The sequence below is a fragment of the Notamacropus eugenii genome, chromosome 1, assembly GCF_028372415.1.
Source record: "Notamacropus eugenii isolate mMacEug1 chromosome 1, mMacEug1.pri_v2, whole genome shotgun sequence".
Classification (NCBI taxonomy): domain Eukaryota; kingdom Metazoa; phylum Chordata; class Mammalia; order Diprotodontia; family Macropodidae; genus Notamacropus; species Notamacropus eugenii.
In genome coordinates, this window is record NC_092872.1 from 221,228,555 (window position 1) to 221,250,438 (window position 21,884).

Consider the following 21,884-nt stretch of genomic DNA (forward strand, 5'->3'; position numbering starts at 1 on the left):
GGAAAGAATCCACCAATTATCTCCTCAAAGAGATCCGAAAATAAAAACTCCTAAAAATATTATAGTCCAATTCCAGAGTTCCTAGGTCGAGGAGAAAATATTGCAAGCAGTCAGAAAGAAACAATTCAAGTACTGTGCAACCACAGTCAGAGTAACATAAGATTTAGCAGCTTCTACATTAAAGAATCAGAGGGCTTGGAATATGATATTCCAGAGGGCAAAGGAACTAGGATTACAACTAATAATCACTTACCCAACAAAACTGAGTATAATCCTTTAGGGGAAAAAACAGACATTCAGTGAAATAGAAGACTTTCAAGTATTCTTGATGAATAGATCAGAGCTAAACAGAAAATTTGACTTCCAAATGCAAGAATGAAGAGAAACCTAAAAAGGTAAAGAGAAAAGGAAAATCATAACAGACCTTAAGATTAAATTGTTTACATTCCTGCATGGGAAGATGATACCTGTAATTCATAAGAACTTTCTCATCGTTAGGGCAGTTGGATGGAAGACGTAGACAGAGGGCAAAGGTGTAAGCTGATAGGATGATAGCTAAAATAAAATAAAATTAAGAGATGCAGAAAGAATGTACTAGGAGAAAGGGGAAGGGAGAAGTAGAGTAAGGTAAATTATCTCACATAAGAAAGACAAGATAAAGCTTTCACAGTAGAAAGGAAGAAGTAAAACACTAAATGCTAGTTAAGGAGGGAATGGGTGAAAAGTGGAGAGAGAGAAAAGTATCAATAGAGGGAAATACATAGTAATAACTGTGAATGGGAATGGGATGAATTATACCATAAAACGGAAGTGCATAGCAGAGTGGATTAAAAGAAAGAATCCTACAATATATTGTTTACAAGAAACATATGTGGAACAGAGAGATTCACACGGAGTGCTATAGCAGAATCTACTGTGCTTCAGTCAAAGTCAAAAAAAAAAGGGGGGGTAGCAATCAGTGATCTCAGGCAAAGCAAAAGTAAAAACAGATTTAATTAAGAGACAAAGAAGGAAACTATATCTTACTAAAAGGTACCACAGACAATAAAGTAATACCAATAATAAACATATGCACCAAATGGTATAGCATTCAAATTCTCAGAGAAGTGAAATGAGTTACAAGAAGAAACAGACAGCAAAACTATACTAGTGGGGGACATTAACCTCCTCCTCTCAGAGCTCAATAAACCTAACCACAAAATAAACAAGAAGTTAAGGAGAGAAACAGAATTTTAGAAAAGTTACATATGATAGACCTCAGGAGAAAACAGAATGGAGATAGAAAGGAATATACCTTTTTCGCAGTGGTACATGGCACCTACACAAAAACTGATCATATATTAGGGCATAAAAACCTTACAAACAAATGCAGAAATATTAATTGCATCCTTTTTAGATCATGACACAATAAAAATTATATGAAATACAGGACCATGGAAAGGTAGATTAAAAACTAATTGGAAACTAATATAATCCTAAAGAATGAGTGGGTCAAACAACAAGTCATATAAATAATCAAAAATTCTGAAGAGAATGAATGAGACAACACACCAAAATTTATGGGATGAAGTCAAAGCAGTACTTAGGGTAAAATTTTATCTCTAAATTGTTACAAGAATAAAATAGACAAAGATCAATTCACTGGGTGTGCAATTTTAAAAGCTAGAAAAAGAACAAATTAAAAGTCCCCAACGAAATACCAAATTAGAAATTCTGAAAATCAAAGTACAGATTAATAAAACACAAAGAAAACTACTGAAAAAAATAAAGTTTAGGTTAATTCAATAAAAAAAAGAAGAAAACCAAATTACCAATATCAACAATGAAAAGGGTGAATTCACCACCAATGAAGAGAAAAGTGAAACAATAATTAGGAACAATTTTCCCAATAAATTTGTCAATCTAAGTAAATGGATGAGTATTTACAAAAATATACATCACCCACATTAAAATAAGAGGAAATAAAACATTTAAATAACTCCATTTTAGAAAAAGAAATTGAACAAGCCATTAATGAACTATCTAAGAAAAAGTCTCCAGGGCCAGATGGATTTACAAGTGAATTCAACCAAACATTTCAAGAACAATTAATTCCAGAACTATATAAACTATCTGAAAAATAAGCAGAGTCCCACCAACTTCTTTTTATTACACAAATACGGTGCTGATACCAAAACCAGAAAGAACCAAAACAGAGAAGGAAACTATCGACCAATTTCCCTGAGTATTGAATGCAAAAAGTTTAAATAAAATATGAGCAAAGACATTACCAATTTATCATCAGAATAATACAGTACGACCACAATTTGAAACTTATCAGTTTCTTACGGGTAAACCAAGCTAACATAATAAAAATAACAATTCTACCTAAACCAATTTATTTATTCAGTGGCGTACCAATTAAACCATCAAAATTACTCTATATAGCTAGAATAACAAAAGTCATCTGAAAAAAACAAAAGGTCAAAAATATTAAGGGAATTAATGAAAAAAAGCAAAAAACCATACCAGACCTAAAACTGTATTACAAAATCATCAAAACTATTTGGTACTGACTAAGAAATAGAATTATGGATCAGGAAATGGATTAGGTATATAAGCAAATGACTATAGTAATCTGCTGCTTGATAAATCCAAAGACTTCAGTTTCTGGAATAAGAATTCACCATTTGCCCAAAACTGGAAAATAATATGGCAGAAACTAGGCATAGACCAACATCTCACACTGTATACCAAGATAAGATCAAAATGGGTACATGACTTACATATCAAGGGTGATAACCATAAGCATATTAGGGGAGCAAGGAATAGTTTACCTGTCAAATCTGTGGAGCAGGGAAGAATTTATGACCAAAGAAGAGAGAGAGAATATGAAATGCAAAATGGATAATTTTGATTACATTCAATTAAAAAGGTTTTGCTCAAACAAAACCAATGCAATCAAGATTAGAAGGAAAGCAGAAAAATGAGAAACAATTTTTACAATCGGTGTTTCTGATAAAGGTCTCATTTCTCAAATATATATAGAACTGAGTCAAATTTTTAAAAATACAAGTTATTCCCCAATGATAAATGGCCAAAGAATATAAACAGGCAGTTTTCAGATTTAGAAATTAAATCTATAGCATATGGAGAAGTGCTCTAAATCACTACTGACTAAAGAAATGCAAATTAAAACAATTGAAATACCACCACCTTACACCTATCAGACTGGCTAATGTGACAGAAAAGGAAAATGATATAACACTGGAGAAGATGTGGGAAAATTGGGACACTAATGTATTGCTGCTGGAATTGTAAACTGATCCAATCATTCTGGAGAGCAACTTGGATGTATGCCCAAAAGGCAAACTATATTTACCACCCTCTGATCCAGCAATACCACTATTAGGTCTATATCCCAAAGAGTATAAAATAGGGAAAAGGACCCATATGTACAAAAAAAAATTTATAGCAGCTCTTTTGTGGTAGCAAAGAATTGGAAACTGAGGAAATGCCCATCAATTGGGGAATGGCTGAACAACTGGTGGTATATGAACGTAATGGAATACTACTACACTGTAAGAAATGATGAGCAGGTGGATTACAGAAAAACCTGGACAGATTTACATGAACTGATACTGAGTATAGTGAGCAGAATCAGGAGAACATTGTACACAGTAAGAGCAACACTGTGCCAGGATCAAGTATGACAGACTTCGCTCTTCTCAGCAATACAATGATCCAAGACAATTCCAAAAGACTCAAGATAGAAAATGCTATCCGTATCCAGAGAAAGAACGAAAGTCTGAATGTAGATTAAAGCACACTATTTTCACTTTTTTGTTTTTTTCGTGCCTTTTCCCTTTTGTTCTGTTTCTTCTTTCACAACATGAATAATATAGAAATATGTTTACACGATCACATGCATATACCTGTATCAAACTGTTTGACTTCTTGAGAAGGGGGGGATGGGACATAGGGAGAAAAAAAATGGAACTCAAAATCTTATAAAAAATGCTTAAAAATAAAATACTACTTACCAAAAAAAATTTAGAAAGGATATAGGCTCTAGTGATTAACAGGAATAGAAAAATATTATCTAAGTATGACCACTTTACAAAAACTGACCATGTATTATGGCATAAAGACTACAGGCAAATAAATGCAGAAAAAATTATGAAAAACATCCTTCACTAATAAAAGCATAATCATAATATATGTATAAAATATATCAATATGTAACCAAAACTCATAATAAAAAGTCAAGGTACAAAGGATTAGTTTTAATAGCTACAGACCTAGCTTTGAAACCCAGACCTGGGGGTTTGCATCCCACATTTGACATGCTTCCTAGGTGACCTAGGCAAGTCACAACCTTTCAGAACTGTTGGCAGCTTTTGTAAGAGTATGCAAGTTGTCAAAAGGTTCCTTCTATCTATTAGAGCAAACTTTTTTTTTTTTACAAGAAAAATCAGAGGTTCTAATCTCTGTTCCTAAAAGGCCTTTGTAGAAAGGATTTAAACTTAAGAGTCTAAATAACTGGTGGGTCAAAGAATAAATCATAGAAGACAATATATAATTTTATTAAATCATAACAAAACTTTTGGGATCAAGGGCCAGAGTCAAGATGGTGGATTAACAGCAAGGACTTTCTAGAGCACTCCTGCCAAGCCTAGTAAATAAATGGCTCTCAACAAATTCTGGAGCTACAGAACCCACAGAATGATGGAGTGATGCAAATCTCCAGCCCAAGACAAGCCTGGAAGGTCACTGGGAAGTGTTTACTGTGCCACGCTGGGAGCAGAGCACAGTCCAGCGTGGGTGTCAAGTGCACAGAGGGGACCTGAGCAGGCAATGAGGAGACTGAATATCTCACACCTGTGGTGTTTTCCAGACTTCATGACCAAAACGGCAAGGATAAATTGCAAGGTCAGTGTGAAAAACCTGGGGGACGAGTGCAGGACAGTGGAGCAGTCTGGCCCCAGACCCAGGGCAGCAGAAAGGGGAGGGGGCAGAGGAACCTGCTTCAGCCACAGCAGCAGCAGGGGCAACTGCAGTCACTGTTTCTGGAGCTGTAGGCCCACAGATTGTGGGGGGAACCAACAGCTGACAGTACACTGCCCCCCCAACTCCAACTGGAAGCAAAGAACTACCTTGACAAAGAGCTCAAAAGTCAATTAAATGGCTGGGGAAAAGAGCAAGCACCAGAAAAAGAATCAGACTACAGAATCTTACTTTGGTGACAAGGAGAACTAAAGCATGCAAACAGAAGACAACAAAGTCAAAACTCCCCCATCCAAAGCCTCCAAGAAAAATATGAATTGGTCTCAGGCCATGAAGAGCTCAAAAAGGATTCTGAAAATCAAGTAAGAGAAGTAGAGCAAAAATGAGGAAGAAAAATGAGAGCAATACAAGAAAATCATGAAAAACAGGTCAACTGCTTGCTAAAGGACACAAAAAAAAATGCTAAAGAAAGTAACACTTTAAAAAATAGACTAACCCAAATGACAAAAGAGATCCAAAAAGTCAAGAAGAAGAATGCCCTAAAAAGCAGAACTGGCCAGATGGAAAAGGAGGTCCAAAAGTTCACTGAAGAAAATAGTTCTTTGAAAATTAGAATGGAGCAGATGGAAGCTAATGACTTTATGAAAAATCAAGAAATCATAAAACAAAAGCAAAGAAATAAAAAAAATATCAGACAAGGTGAAATATCTCATTGGAAAAACAACTGACCTGGAAAATAGATCCAAGAAAGATAATTTAAAAATTATAGGACTACCTGAAAGCCATGATCAAAAAAGAGCCTAGACGTCATCTTTCATGAAATTACAAGGAAAACTGCCCTGACATTCTAGAATCTGAGGGTAAAATAAATATTGAAAGAATTCACCAATCACCTCCTGAAACAGATCCAAAAAGAAAAACTCCTAGGACTATTGTAGCCAAATTCCAGAGTTCCCAGGTCAAGGAGAGGATATTGCAAGCAGTCAGAAAGAAACAATTCGAATATTGTGGAAATATAATCTGGATATTGTGGAAACACAATCAGGATAACACAAGCTCTAGCAGCTTCTACATTAAGGCATCAAAGGGCTTGGAATATGATATTCCAGAAGTCAAAAGAACCATGACTAAAACCAAGAATCACCTACCCAGCAAAACTGAGGATATAATATTTCAGGGGAAAAAAATGGTCATTCGATAAAATGGAGGACTTTCAAACATTCTTGATGAAAAGACTAGTGCTGAATAGAAAATCTGACTTTCAAACACAAGAATCAAGAGAAGCATGGAAAGGTAAACAGGAAAGAGAACTCATAAGGAACTCATTAAAGTTGAACTGTTTACCTTCCTGCATGGAAAGATAATATTTTTAACTTTTTAGACTTGTCTCAGTATTTGGGTAGCTGGAGAGATTATATACATATAGAGAGAGGGCACAGGGTGAGTTGAATAGGAAGCGATGACATCTAAAAAAAAATAAAATTAAGGGATGAGAGAGGAAGATATTGGGAGGAGAAAGGCTGAAATGAAATGGGGCAAATTATCTTTCATTAAAGAGGAAAGAAAAAACTTTTTCAATGGAGGGGAAAAGTGGGGAGGGTGAGAGGGAAAAAGTGAAGATTACTCTCATCACATTTGGCTTAAGGAAGGAATAACATGAACATTAAATTTGGTATAAAAATCTATCTCACACTCAGTAAAGTAGGGGAGAAGGGGAGAAGTGGAATGTCTGGGGATGACAAAAAGGAGAAATGGGAGGAAGGGGTAATTAGATGTAAACACTTTTGAGGAGGGACAAGGTCAAAAGAGAGAACAGAATAAATGTGGGGCAGGATAGGACGGAGGGAAATAAAGTTAGTCTTTCACAACATGACTTTTATGGAAGTCTTTTGCATAACACCACATGTATGACCTATATTGAATCACTTGCCTTCTCAGCGGGGATGGGAGGGGAGGGAGGAAGGGAGAGAAGTTGGAACTCGAAGTTTTAAAAACGAATGCTACAAATTGTTTTTACATGCAACTGGGAAATAAGAAATACAGGTAATGGGGTGTAGAAATCTATATTGCCCTACAAGAAAACGGAAGATGGGGATAAGGGAAGGGAGGGGTGTGATAAAAAGGAGGGCAGATTGGGGGAAGGGGTAATCAGAATGTATGGTGTCTTGGGGTGGTGGGAGGAGAGAGATGGGGAGAAAATTTGGAACTCAAAATCTTGTGGAAATGAATGTTGAAAACTAAAAATTAATCAATCAATTAATTAAAAAAACTTTTGGGATCCAACCAAAGCATTCATTAGGAGAAAATTTATTTTGTAAATATTTTTATCAAAAGAAGAAAAAGAATTAAATAAATGATTTTTGAGCATGCAGGTCTTTAAAAAACAAAACCAAAAAGAAAATAAAATTTTGAAATAAAAACAGAACTGGTAAGTAAAACTAGGAAATTTTTTTAAGGGAAAAGAACTAAATGAAGCATTAACTTAATCAAATTTTTAAAAGAAAAACCACAATGTCAATATCAAAAACAAATGGAGAACTCAAAATGAAAAAATAAAAAAAATTAGCAACTTTCACCCAGTTACATGCCAACAAAATTGATAATTAATGAAATGGATGAATATTTGCATAAATATAAAATACACAAATTACAAGTAGAGAATTTTGTTAATTAAATCTCAAAAAAAGAAATTAAACAAGCCATAAAGGAACTCCCTCCCCCCAAAAATCCAAATACCAGAATTCTATCAAAGAATAATTAAGTCCAATATAACATAAATTACACATAAAAACAAAAAGAAACAATTATAACATTTTTTCTATGAGATAAATATGATCCTGATTAACAAAGGAAAGTAAGCTGAGAAAAAGCTATAGACCACCAATATCTCTGATCATAATGCAAAAATATTGAATAAAATACTAGCCAACAAGTCATAACAAATTAAAAATTCTACAGCATGATTATGTTGGATTTGCACCAAGAAAGCAGGTTACCTTCCCTTTTCTAAATCTTGTATGCATTATTTTAATGTCTTTCCCATTAGAATGTAAACACTCTACCATCAAATTGATTTAATACTATTTAAAAAGAGGTGGAGCAGTAGAAAATATTAGGTACAAAACACATAGAAGCCAACAAAAGCAAGAGTCTATCCAAGGTAAAAGGGAGCCACTGAAACTTGAGTATGGAAAAGACATGATCTGACCTGACCTCCAGGATTATTAATTTAATTTCTGTGAGCAAGGAGTAGAAAAAGGAAGCAAAGAGACCAATAAGGAGATTATGGCAACATTACAGGCAAGAGGATATGAAAAACTAAAATAAGATGATAACTATGAGTGGAATTGAGGGAATGATGTGAAAAATTGTGAGGTAACATCAACATGATTTAATAAAATGACTGGATAAGGGGCTGCTGAAAGTGAAAAGCTGAACAGAACTCCTATATGTGGTGAATGCCCAGGGTCCCTGAACTAGAAGCCATTGGTTGTTGTTGTGTTGTCTTTGTCCTTGTTGCCAAAGAAGACCATGCCATCAGAGAAATAATGATGTGACTTGCACTTGACATCGTTTTGAGTGAGGGAGGGCTGTGCAGGTCACCAGCCTCACTTCTCCTCCAGAGCCATCTGACTCCAGTGACCAGATATTCATCAGGATGACTGGAGATGACCCAGTAAGCACTGGGAGACCTTGGCCTAAAGGGTGAGGTAACACCCATTCATTGAATAGGCCTGTCTAAAAGAAGTAGTCAGGGCATGGCCCCTTTAATGAGGCAAAGAAAAGAAAGACATCAGGCTGGGAGGGGAAACAGCAAGAGTTACTATTGATAATCTCACTCTTAAACCAGGAGGGTCCAGAAGAGGGAGTGGAGAGAACTAGCCAGTAGAGCCCAAGTCAGCTGGGCATCTCTGAACTCAGGTCTTGCAGGTTCTGGAATCCAGCACTCCATGCACCATGGCACCCTCAGCTTTGCAGGTGAAAACTGAATATCTGCAAATGTACTAGACTCCAGGCAACAGAGGGGAAAGGTAGCCTCAACAAGGTATTCTCAATGATGCCTTCTGGTATTCCTGCAGTCATTCCTAGATATTAACCACACATATTCCTCCTCAGAATGGAGCCCACCATTACAACCACAATCCAAAAAAAGTAAGCAAAAACCACCAATACAGTGATAGCACATCAGACAACGTATGCAACATTCACCCCTGATAGAGCCCAGGCTGCCTGCTGAGAAGGAAGGCCACTGGATGGATCAATAAAGAGACCTTTGATAACCTTGGAAAAAACTGTTCCAGTGGAGTGGTGGGGTTGGAAACCAGATTGTAAGGCATTGAAAAATGAGTGGCAACTAAGGAAGTGCAAACAATGAGTGTAGGCTACTTTTTCTAGGAGTTTGGCTGTGAAAATAAAGATATAAGATGACAACATAAGAAGACAGTAATATCAAGGGAAGGTTATGTTTTTAAGGCAGGTGAACCAGTGGATAAAGACTGGAAATCTTAAGGAGAAGTTGTGCCAAGCAGCAAGCTCAGGAAAAGATGGGATGCAGGGAACAAGGAAAGGGTTAGCCTCACCAGAATAATCACCTTTTCTCAAACTTGAGTCAGAGGAGAGAAACAGAATAGAGAATAAGGAGAGGCTGAAGGAACTCATGGCAGCCTCAATTTTCTTGGTAAAGTAAGAGGAAAGATCCACTGCTTAAGGTTTGGAACAAATTGTGTAGAGTTTGACAGGCTATCACTCAAAAGAGTCAAAGAACTATAGGAGGAGTCACAAAAGCTCAATTGGGATAAGGCAAAAGTGTGACTTCATTCAAAAAAATTCAACAGCAGAGGTGTCAGTGCAAAAAAGGAGACATGGGAGAGGGCAAGAGGGAAAGGCTATCTGCCAAACATCAGCAGCAGTACAATTAAGAGTGCAAAAGATGAGGGATGTTAAAGGTCATTTAGTCCAACCCCCCTCCCCTCCCTTACAAATGAGGAAATAAAGTCCTATTATATCTAGGAGTACACAGGACAGCAGAAAACTAACTTGGCTCACCTTGGACTGTTAAGAGGAAGAAGTGAGGCCAAAAAAGAAGTAACTGACTTGTGAAATAAAGCAAGGACAGAATGAGTGAAGATAAGAAATAAGGCTAAAGAACAACACCAAACTAAAAGCAAAGCCCCCTCTCCCCCCCCACATACAAATATAAAACACAAAAACTTGTAAGGGAGAAGATGGGTTCAAATCCTCTAACATTTATTGATAGGAAAATAAGAAACAGGAGCAGAACCAGGAGAACACTGTAGCTACAAGCCACAGTGTGTGATGACTGACGGTGATAGACTTGGCTCTTCTCAGCAATGCAAGGTTCTAAGACAACACCAAAAGGATGATGGAAAATGCTACCCACATCCAGAAAAAGAATCAGAATCTGAATGAAGACTGAAGCCTAATTTGCTCTTTTTTCTTCTGTTTTGTTTCTTCTTTCTCCTGAGCTCTTCCAAGAATGCTCTCTGTGCTTCAGACCAGTTCATATTCCCTTCTGAAGTTTCAGGTGGGAGTACAGTCTCAATGCTCACCTCTTTGGTATTTGTGTTTTGGTCCTTGTCCCCATAGAAAGATTATATGGTTTTTTCTTTTCTACTTTGCTTCTTACTCATGATGATCATCCTTTTCCTGACTTTTAAAGTAGATCTTTGCTTCTGGGGCACAAGGGGCTCTGTCTCACAGTTCTTGTGCCTTGAACTTGATGCTTTGTGTGCTGTGGCCTCTGGTTCTTTCAGCTAGAAGCTAAAATGTTGCAGCTTACCTGGTGCTGAGCTGGCTGGTTTTGGAAAGCAGAGGCCAGGTGAAGTCTTTTTGGGTTTCCCTGGTTACCCTGGAGTTAGCTGCATTAAGTGTGGGGGAGGAGTGGTCTGACCATAGGAGGTCTCCTCTGCTGAGCTAGAGCATAGGCAAGCTCAGTGTTGGTGATCCCATCTGTGCTAGTGTCTTCCCGATGTCCCTGGGGTGCTGAGCCACGCCCAGGGTCCTGGTGTTGGCAGTTGCAGGCTCCACCCCCCTGGGGCTCCGGATCTTCTCCCAGGATGCTGACATGGTGCTGTACTGGTCCCCTTCAGCCACAGCAAGAGGGACCCTCTTTAGCGATTTTCCTCCCTTCAAGGGCTAAGAGACTGTTTACTTCTTCTGCTGCTCCCTTTGTTCCAGGATTTTTCCTGGAAAGATATTCTCTGGGCTCTTCAAGGTCAACAAGAAGTGGAAGATAGCAATTACCGATCACTCTGCCATCTTGGCTCCTGGAAGTCCCCTTGTTTCTTCTTTCTCGTGGGTTATTCCATTGGTTATAATTCTTCTGTACAACATGACTAATGTGAAAATGTTTAATATGAATGTATATGTAGAGCCTATATAAGATTGCACTTGGGGAGAGAAGGGGAGAAAATTCACAACTCAAAAGCTTATGGAAATGAAAAAATAAAGTAATTTTTAAAAAAGAAAAGAAGCAAATTATGACCTCTGTATCTTGGTTTTGTCATCTGGAAAATGGAGAAATAAATATCTCTAATTATTTACTTCACAGGGCAGTTGTGAGCCTTTGAATGAGATACTATATCTCAGCACTTGTCAAATTTTAAAGCCTTAGATATGGAAATTGTCAGCTTTTGTAGTTTTCATAATGTCAGATTACAAAACATCCAAAAACTATTTGGAAAATTACAAAGCAGTATGGCTTAGTAATATTAAGCTCCCATTTCATACTATATACTACAATAAATTGCAAGATAAATCAATGATAAAAACATACAAAACATCTGTTTAAAAATAAGAAAATGGGAAGATCTCAAATGTGAGATCTTTTCAACGAAAATAATTTCTAAATAACAAAAGGGTGATTAAAAAGTTTTTTGCACAACAAAGACAGATGAATGCAGAATAAAAAAAGAAAACTGGGAACTGTTGCCATAAACATTAACAAAAGATAAAAATAGCCAATTCCTTATAGATTTTGAGGAATTAGTTCCATTCTCCAATGGATAACTGAACAAAGGAAAATTACCAATAGGTCCACTTGAAAAACTGTTTCAATTTTAGTAAAAAAAAAAAAAAAAAGTAAACTAAGACAACTCCAGTACCACTTTAACACCTATTGAATTCTCACAATATGGCTTCTGACTCTAATATGGAAAATGTAAAGTTACCCAAGATCTGTTGAATCCAGTGGCCTCTGATCTCTCTGTGGCTTTTACATTTTTGATGACCACCTCTGTGTTTGTAAGATCATCTTATTTCCCCACTGGTTGTTGCATCACACTGCTCTTCTCCTGATTTCCACCTATCTGGTTATTCCTCAGTTTTCTCTGCTGAAGCATCCATCTTACGCTCATGTGTGTCCCAACGCTATCCCAGGGCCTCCTCAACTACTCTCCTTTGGAGTTCTCATTGGCAACCATGATTTGAATTATTTCAGTGCAGCCAATTTTCAAATCCATGTATCTATTCATTTATCTTCTTAACTCCTGTCACCACATCTCCAATTTGCCTGCTAGACATCTTTACCTGGATCATCTCTGCAAACCAACTTAACCTGTCCTCTTCTACTTCCATTTCTACTTAATGCCACCTCCCTATTCACACAGATCTGGAACCTCAGTCATCCTTATAACATCTCACTCTCCACATATCTAATCAATGTTCAAGTCTTGTTAGTCATATCTCTATAACATCTTTTGCATATGTCTATAAATAAGCATCTTTTAAGTATATCCTAAGTAACAAGCACTAGGAACACAAGCAAATCAAAACAGTCTCTGGCCTTATAGAGTTCAACGTCTACCAGGGGAAACATACACAGGATAAAGCACAAACAAATTCACAGTGGAGAAGAAATTAAGAAATCCTATAGACAATGGCATCTGAGCCAGACTTTAAAGGAAGCTAGAAAGCTACACCCTTCTTCTCCACTAATATGTTAACCACCCTAGTTGAGACAGTTCTTACCTCTTGCCTAAACTGTTTAGAATCATTTACCTGCTTCTAGTCTCCCTTTTCCAACTTACTTCCATCCAGCTGCCAAAATATTAATACAAAGTCTGAAGATGCTGTTCAAAAGCTTGCAATGATACCCTATTGCCTCTTGGGCAGCTAGTAGTACAATGGATAAGAGCACTAGACCTTAAGTCAGGAAGACTCATCTTCCAGAGTTCAAACCTGGCTTCAGACACTAACTGTGTGACCCTGGGCAAGTCACTTTAGCTTGTTTGCCTCAGTTTCCTCATCTGTAAAAGCAGCTGGAGAAGGAATCGCAAGCTGCTCCAATATCTTTGCCAAGAAAACCACTAACAGGATTCACAAAAAGGTGAACATGACTGAAAAACAACTTAACACCATCTCTTGGGTAAGTCATATACTACCACCCCAGCCTGACACTTAAGACCCTTAATAAATTGGCTCTAATCCCTCTTTCTAGCCTTAGTTCATTTTTCTATTCTTTTCATATAATATTCACAATAGGACTCCTAGCTACTTCTTGTACTCAATATTCCATTTCCATGCATTTGCCTAAGTGGATTCCCAATACCTACCTAGATTGCACTCCATTATTAACCTCTGCCTCTCAAATCTTTATTTTCTTTCAAGGTTCAGTTTTAAGTCTTCCCCAATTCCTTGTTACTAATGTTTTCTCCCTCCTCAAATTATCCTGTATTTACTTATTTGTATATTTGTCAATCTCTCTACCCCATGGAAAAATGTAAACTCCTCAACTAAAGGAAGACAGAAGACCCAAGGTCAAATCCCACTTCAGACATTTGCTGTGTAACCAAAGGGCAAACCACTTCCCTTCTCTCAGCCTCATTTTCCTCATTTGCAAGATGGAGATAATAATACTTACCTCATAGGGCTGTTGTGAGGCTTGGCAAGTCTTAAAGTGCTATATATTTATATAGCTACGTGTTATCATTTTGTCTTTGTATCCTCAGAATACAATGCCTTATACACAGGTATTTCAAATTTCTTTCTTAACTTATCTAAACATAACTTATCTAAACATAAGGCTAGCAAGACTATGGAGGAACAGTAATGGTTGGCAAAATTCAAACTATAATCTCTCTAAAAAGCAGTTTGATGGTATGTAATAAGAGCTATAAAGCTAGTCATTCCTTTTCATTTGGTAATCTCCCTACTACACCAGTGATATCAAACTCCAACAGACACAGGTACCTTGAAATCATGTAAGGCTCCCCTAAAGGCTGCATTAAAAAACCACATGAACATTATCTATGTTTTATTGTCTTTATTTTGTTCAGTATTTCCCAATTACATTTTAATTTGCCTCAGGCCACACTCTGGCATGCTATGGGCTGCAAGCGGTCTGTAGATCATGTTTATTCACCTCTACACTATGTATCGTAAGGATATACAAGAGAAAACTATGGATTTAGGGACAAGCATTCCTGACCTCAAATCCTTGCTCTGAGCATAAGTCCCTATGATTTACATGTACAACAATGTTCACATCATGTTAATAAGCATTTAAGTGTCCATTATGTGGCAGGCATTGTGCTAATCACTAGAGATACCAAAAAAAATAAGTAAAAATAAAACTAACCCCACAAAGTCCCTGTCCTCAATGAGCTCACAACGCAATGGTGGGAGAAGAAATGAAATACAAAAATTGTGAACAAATAAGACAAAAATAAGAGACAATCCAAGCATTCAAAGATTAGGAAATGCCTAAAATATAGTAAGTATACTAACACAAATGAATATCACTGAGCCATAAAAAGTATTAATGTAAAGAAAATGGAGAGACATGCGAAGTGAGACAATCAGAATATACTGAGTATCATGATTTCAAAGGACTCAAGATAAAACATACTATCTACCTACAGAAAGAGAACTAATGGACTCAGAATACAGATGAAAGCATATTTTTTTTCTCACTTTTTGGGGGATGAGGAAAACAGAAAAGAATGTTTAAACTATCTTTTTTTTTTTTTTTTTTGCAGTTTAGCCCAAAGTAATTCTAATTTAAACTATTACGAAAAGTTCAGTCACACAAAACTGGGATTATAACTTCTAATTATAGTGTCTCATTTATCTAAGTATGTCATTTTCTTGTAACCTCAACTCTCTAAACAGCACCATCAACTAACCTCTATATCTAAGCAGGAAAAATCTCAGTACAGTCAATCAGTTCTGCTTAATTCATGTTTCGAGAACTCAAATTTGTTCCACTGATATTGATATATTAGGGAACATTTTAAGCATTAAAGAATTTCAAGTTTGTTTCTGTTCAATTTCTTCCTTAAGAAACAACAAGAATGCAGAAAACAGCACAACTTAATTCAAGCTGCCAACAAGCACTTCTACACAAATACTTCAGGTCTTTGTTGGGTGGCTAATTTATTGCCTATCTTCCAGTGCTGTGGTAGTTATGAGTAAAGGAGGAGTGGTTTGAATCTCTCCTATCCCCTTCAGTCACTGCCAATGACTCCCCCACCCCTGACAATTGCAGTCTAATTTGTTGCAGCCCAAGAAGCATGGTCATGAGCAGCCCACAGCTTCAAATGCTGCCACCATTTATTTTAGTATTTAAATAATTCTTAAGATTTAACACGTATCCAACTGTGCTACCCTTTTATTAGACTCTTATCTTTTTTTAAGATGTCACTGACCCCACAATCCCTGTGGTTTTCACTGCACCAAATTGCAGAGCTCAGTGTTTTTGGCAAATGTACAAGTTTATAGCAGAACTGACTAGGCTCCAAAATGGCTATCAAGACAGTAGGGGATCAAGATCTGGTTGCTATGACCCTCAGTAAACTACTTCTGGGCTTCACTTTCATTATCTTAAAGTAAGGGACCTTTTTACCATTATGATTTTTAAAAAAAACAAATTTACAAGAATATCTCCCCAAAAAAATAACTCAAATTTTTTTAACAAAAAAAGTTGAGACATCTTAAAAACTTATTTCTTGATCTAAAAAATTTGATTTTTACTTCTTTTGCATTTAATAGGAGAAAAAAAAGTTAAATTTCAATATCTACAGAAGCTATGACTTTACCTTTCCACCATGTATTCATTTAGCTTTCTAAAATTTGTTCTTAGGAGGCTCTTTATCTCCCGACTCTGTTCGCTAACTTTCCTATTACTGGGCCACCACTCTCTCAGTCACACAGGTCTGAAACCTGGGTGTCATCTTCAACTCCTCACTGTTTCTCATCTACCATGCCCACTCGCTCAGCTAATACTATCCATTCTACCTGTGTTAACATTTCTTCAACCACCATTCCAGTACAGGCCTTTATCTCCTCACACCTGCACTATTGCAGGAGCCTGCTGGTTGGCCTCCCTCTCTCAGAACTCTCCCCAATCCAGTACACATCTTCCACTCAGCTGTTAAAGTGATCCTTCCTAGACTTCAACTCTGACCATGCCCTAAATTCAATAAATTCCAGGGGCTCTCCCTCTTACTTTGAGTATTAAACATAAAACTTGTTTGACTTTTAAAGCACCTGGTCCCTTGCTCCATATCCACCTCACACACACCCCACCAGAGATCCCTGCCTCCTGCCTGTTCTATCTCCTGCCTCTGACCACTTTCTCCAACTCTCCCCATGCCTGTGCCTCCTGGCTTCCTTCAAGACTCAGACCTCCTGCAAGAACCCTTTTCCAGGGTTCACTAATCTTTGCTCAGAAACTATGCTCCACTGACTGTGTGCCTCTCTAATTTCTATGTAGTTACATGCATGTTATCTGCCTCATTTGACAGTGATCTCCTTGAAAGGAGGGAGGGCCTCTGTATCTCCAGTGCTTAAGTGTCTGGCACAGAGTTAAGCAAGGAAAAGGATAGTTTTAAGCTTTTTTTTTTTTTTTTTTTTTTTTTTTTACAATTTGCTGAAATCTGACTTAATATTTCATTCATATGTAGAAGCTTTATACACAGATTACAAAATTCAATAGCTAGACTTCAAAATTTAGTTATTAGTACTCCACAGGATTGTCAAAGTTGCCTGTCTCAAGTTTTTTACATATTTTCCTCTTTATCTTTGACCCACAACACCTGTACGATGAAATAAACAGAAGTGAATTTGAAGCTACCAACAACAAAGGTATCCAAAATACCTTCAGGAAGTTCATTTTTCTAGGCAGTACAGAGTATACTCCAACTTTGGATGTGGTCTGAGGAAATGTTTCCTAGGGTATTCATGAACCAACTGTATTAAATCAAATTATTCTGCCTGAGGTAGTTTTTTAGTCATTTATTTGTAGGATGAAAAATGCAACTGGTGATAGAAAAGCCAACTATAACCACCTTTCAAAAAGTCTCCCTTCAATTGTTTCTAACATGTGAAAACACAAGGACATACACTCTGAGGTCCATAGGACAAAGTGTGTTTTTAAGTACCTCTGTTCAGAGATCAGTGAAAGCAGTAACACAATTCTTAATATTCTAAATTGAGATATCTGGGATATGAAAAAGTAACCAACTCGTAACAGGGTAACACCACCCATTTCTGACTCTAGGTTTTAGGGTAATACTACCTACCAAGACATCAAGATTTAGGGGCAGGCAGAGAAAAACAAGTTTTCAGGTTTGTTCCATTCACAATTTGGTAGATATAAAATTTTACTATTAGATAAAGCCAGAAATAGAAATTCTTTTGCTTTTTAAAAGATAGTGGTTATATGGATAATCAATACATAATTGTTTAACTTCTTAAGGAGAGGGCAGGTTTGGAAAATAATTTGGGACTCATTTTTTAAAGAGTTTATTAAGAATTTTACATGTAACTGGGAAATATTTAACAAAATAAAAAAATAATTTTAAAAATTAAAAAATGAAGGTAGTGATTATGTACTCCTGGACCTTCATGGGGCAATCTCAAAACCAAAATCTCCACAGACATTTACTACATCAATGATTTCCAAATCCAGTTGTACAACATCCGAGAGGTCTTCAATAATGGAGGTCCATTATGAAATTCCCCAAAACAAAACCACTTTAATGTAAAAACCCCACATACCAATACATACATATCTGTAAAAGTATTCTTTACATTTTACAACTCTATAAAGATTAAGTATTTTATACATCACAACTACATCAAGTATCTTTAAGACTATTAGTCTTCAGCAAGTATTTGCCTCAGCACAAACAGGGAACTGTACATGAAGCTTCTACTCAACTTTCATACCTGGTGAATATTTTACTCCAGTTCCCAGCCCGTTACGACGAAAAGGCAATTAAAACTTCCAAAACAAAGTTAACATTTTTTCCTACTTAACAGGTCATGAGAAAGAAATTCTGCAGACTCTGAATCATCTAGATATGGCAGACATTACCTAAAAATTTTTCAGTACTTTTAGGAATACTTTACTTAAGTGTCTTCTAAAACATTTAAGTTTCAACATAATATCTACTGATAAATGTAGACTCTCCCATTTGCATTCCAAGAACAGAAATTTTTGAATACTAGAAATACAAAACTTATTTAATATTATCATTAACAATCAAAAGGTATGGCATTTCTAGATACTCACATCAAATCTTGAATAAAATTAAAATTAAATATCCAAGATACAGTACAGTAATCCACCCTATCCCTCATAACTACAAATTTTTTTTTTAGCTAACTGCACCTGTAAAAACCCAGTCCACCCCTGCTTTCAGCTGCAGATCAACATCACCTGAGAAGTGATCATGCCTTCCTTTTGTAATAGGTGTTGTGCAGACTCGACTGAAATCCAGAGAGTTGTCCAACATGGCGTTTATTCTACGGAAAATATCAGCATTGCTACAAGTTGAAAGTGCAGGGGCTTCAGGGCTATCCCAGCAGTCTTTGATCCTCCCTGCGTCTTCTTTCTAGTATGACAGAGAAAAGATTCTTTTGGTCCAAATTCATTTAATTCAAACCCCACATTATTAAGTTAAATCAATAATGAACAAATCTTAAGTCCTCCCCTCAGTGGTCTGCTATTTTCTCATCCTTTGGAGTAGCTTTTAACTGACAGGTCTTTTTGCAACAATCAAAGACTTCTATGAAAATGCTTTGGAAATATCAAGTGGCATAGGGAGTAGAACTGGGATTTCATTGATACAGGGAACTTGATGAAAAAAATACTCCCTTTACCAATTCCCATCAGCATCTTCTGTAATTCATAGCTTCAAGGAGTTGCCTGACCCATTGAGAGGTTAAGCTGACTGGTCCAAGGTCATAAAGCCATTATGTGTCAAACACGATTTGAATACAGGTTTCCTGGCTCCAAGACACAACTCTCTACCAAACTGCCTCTCCAACTAATATTATATACATATGAACAATGTTTCATTGGAACATTTTTGTATGTACAAAAGACAGCGTTAAGGTAGATATATATCCTAAAGGGGATATAAAATTGTTGGAATGTATGGTTTGTACCCTCGGAACTTAGTTTATTAATCAATACAAAAAACAAACTACAGGAGTGTTTTAAGTTGTCAAATCAATATAAGAATGCAAAAACAAAAAGGGAGGACATAGTAATATTGGCAGGTCTTAAGGGACATTCAAGTTTTAGTTGAGCAGAACTGGCAAGGGAATGAATAGTAAAATAGAAGAAATTCCATAAGCAAAAGCAAGTGAGGCAGAAACATGGATCTTTAGTTCTAGTGAAGGTTAAATGGCATTATATATACATACTTAAGGAAAACCTCCCCCTCTCCTATTGGGGTTCCACATAACCCCTCCAAGTCTGCATGAGTGCTGCAGCCCTTGCCCTTGGAGGCCTACAGGAAGCAGAGACCAGAGATCTGCTGTCCACAAGTCAAATTTGTGTAATGCAAATTTATTTAGAGCAAAAACTCTAATTCTCTTAAGAATTCACCTAGGATAATTGCTCCTACAAGAGTATCTATCAGGTTCTCTTCACTCACAATCCTGAGCCAACATCTACCAGTCACTGAATGTCCTCACTTTCCAAATTCTTTACACTAAAGAAAATGTGGAAGGCTTTAGAAGGCTAATTAACTTCTCTACCCCAATCACCATTCTTTATCACACCAAGCCTACCATAAAACTAACACCAATTCAGATTCAGGAAAAAGAAAGATCCTGAACTAAAAAACAGTAACAAGAGCAAAACCACACCAAGGAGGAGCACAAGGTACACCTCCAGTAGTTTCAGTGAAAAATGAACAGCAAGTCAGAGACTGAGTTTTCTCAAAGATCACAGGCAATTTTATTGCTGATTCATATACCATCTTATGCTTACTCTGCCACAAAAGATGAAAGCGGGTTTTCATTCCTTTTGTCTTTCTCTAACAATCTGTACTATAGATATTTCTATTCTAGTCTTATCAACTTCTATTAACCCAATTTTCTTGTGAACAAGAACCATACTGCATACCACATCATCAACCTAATTTATAACACTTGATTTGAGCTAACAAAGAATGATGATGAAGAATATAGTACCCAAAGGAATGTACAGATCTTGGGAAGGAGCCCTTTGCACCTCTTCTGTGATGTCTCCTACCAGAGAAGAACCCTGCCCCATCACAGGATTACCAACACATGCAATGCTGCTTCTGTGGGCACCAAGAAAAGAGAATGAATGCTACAGTACTCAACAGCACTGATCCTGCCATCACTATTGGACTGGATTGTCCCACAAGATCAATTGAAAGGGAGCAGGGAGGTACTGTTCTTACAGCTATGTACTATACTGAATTTAAGTACTTCTAATATTCAGTACCTTTTTTTTTTTTTATTAAATGACCCTGCATCTCACCATAGGAAAGGCTAGTATAAAGGGAAATTTCATCATACCAGAACAAAACAAGTACTATACTGTTCCGAAGTGACAAAAACCCAAGGAAAATCTTGCAATTTATTTAAAATTGCTGTTTTGTCAAACATATGAGTGCCTACTGTGTACAAGGAATTATGCTGGCACCGAGAAGTATAAAGAAATACAAGCCATGGACAAGCTGTGGTTCCTGTCCATGTTGAATTTAAATTCTAATTAGGGATATAAGGTAAACATACAAGGTAGCAAACTACATCTCAGGTGAGTACTATAGAAATTAAAATGGCCCAGGAGTCTGCCGGAAGAACTTACTAAGGAGTAGGGAGGGTTGGCAGAAGAAGTCTAAGATGAGGAGGAATAATGAGTAAACCAGTCTGGCTGATTTTAGGGTAATTAGTGGAAGACATGGCTGGAGGAATAGGTAGAGGTCATACTATTTCTCAGTAGAAAGTTTAGAACCACTCCATGGGAGGGGTAGTGGAAGGGAAAATTAAAAGCTTTATAAAAATGAAACTGGCAACTGGAGGAAGCCTGGTACATTGGAAAACACTCTGAACTTGAAGCATAGCCTTGAGTTACAATCTCATCTTTTACTTAGGACCGGTGAGAACCCAAGCACTTATCCCCCAGACCTTTTTTAAGAGGTTCATCGAAGAGGGTCTAAGGTTCCTTACATCATCTCTAGATACAAGTTCCATGATCTGGCAGATTCTGAGCTACGAGAATATGCTAGAAGTAGTGGGAATTAGAAAAGACAGATACGAGAAGAAAAAAAAGAATCTGTGCACCTTTTATGATCGTGGAGAAGGAGTTTTGGTTATATAGCAGTTATTGAGAAAAAGATCTGGCACTTTTTATGGACTGCAAATTCAGTGACTCAATACTGTGATAAAGCAGCCAAAAAAAAAAAAAACAAACCAAAACAATCTCAGATTATGTTGAAAGGTGTTCTGGGAATGGGAAAGCAAGAGTCCCTTTCCAGACTCTGCCCTGGCCAGAACCCATCTTTATTATTGTGCCCAGTTTTAAAGTCCATATTTTAGAAAAGTTCATTAATAACCTGAAAGAACATGCAGAGAAAAGGCAGAAAACCCAGGAGCATCAAGAACCTCAA

The 21,884-nt window shown here is 36.9% G+C and overlaps 1 protein-coding gene across 9 annotated transcripts in view; it reads right to left on the reverse strand.

Moving 5' to 3' along the window:
- CPEB1 (cytoplasmic polyadenylation element binding protein 1) overlaps positions 1-21,884 on the reverse strand; it is a 74,892-nt gene that overhangs the window by 45,903 nt on the left and 7,105 nt on the right. For all 9 annotated transcript variants that reach the window (XM_072627812.1, XM_072627801.1, XM_072627795.1 and 6 more), the window contains exon 2: positions 18,671-18,845. In XM_072627812.1, the coding sequence (XP_072483913.1) occupies positions 18,671-18,845 (175 nt within the window). The remainder of the gene's footprint in view (positions 1-18,670; positions 18,846-21,884) is intronic.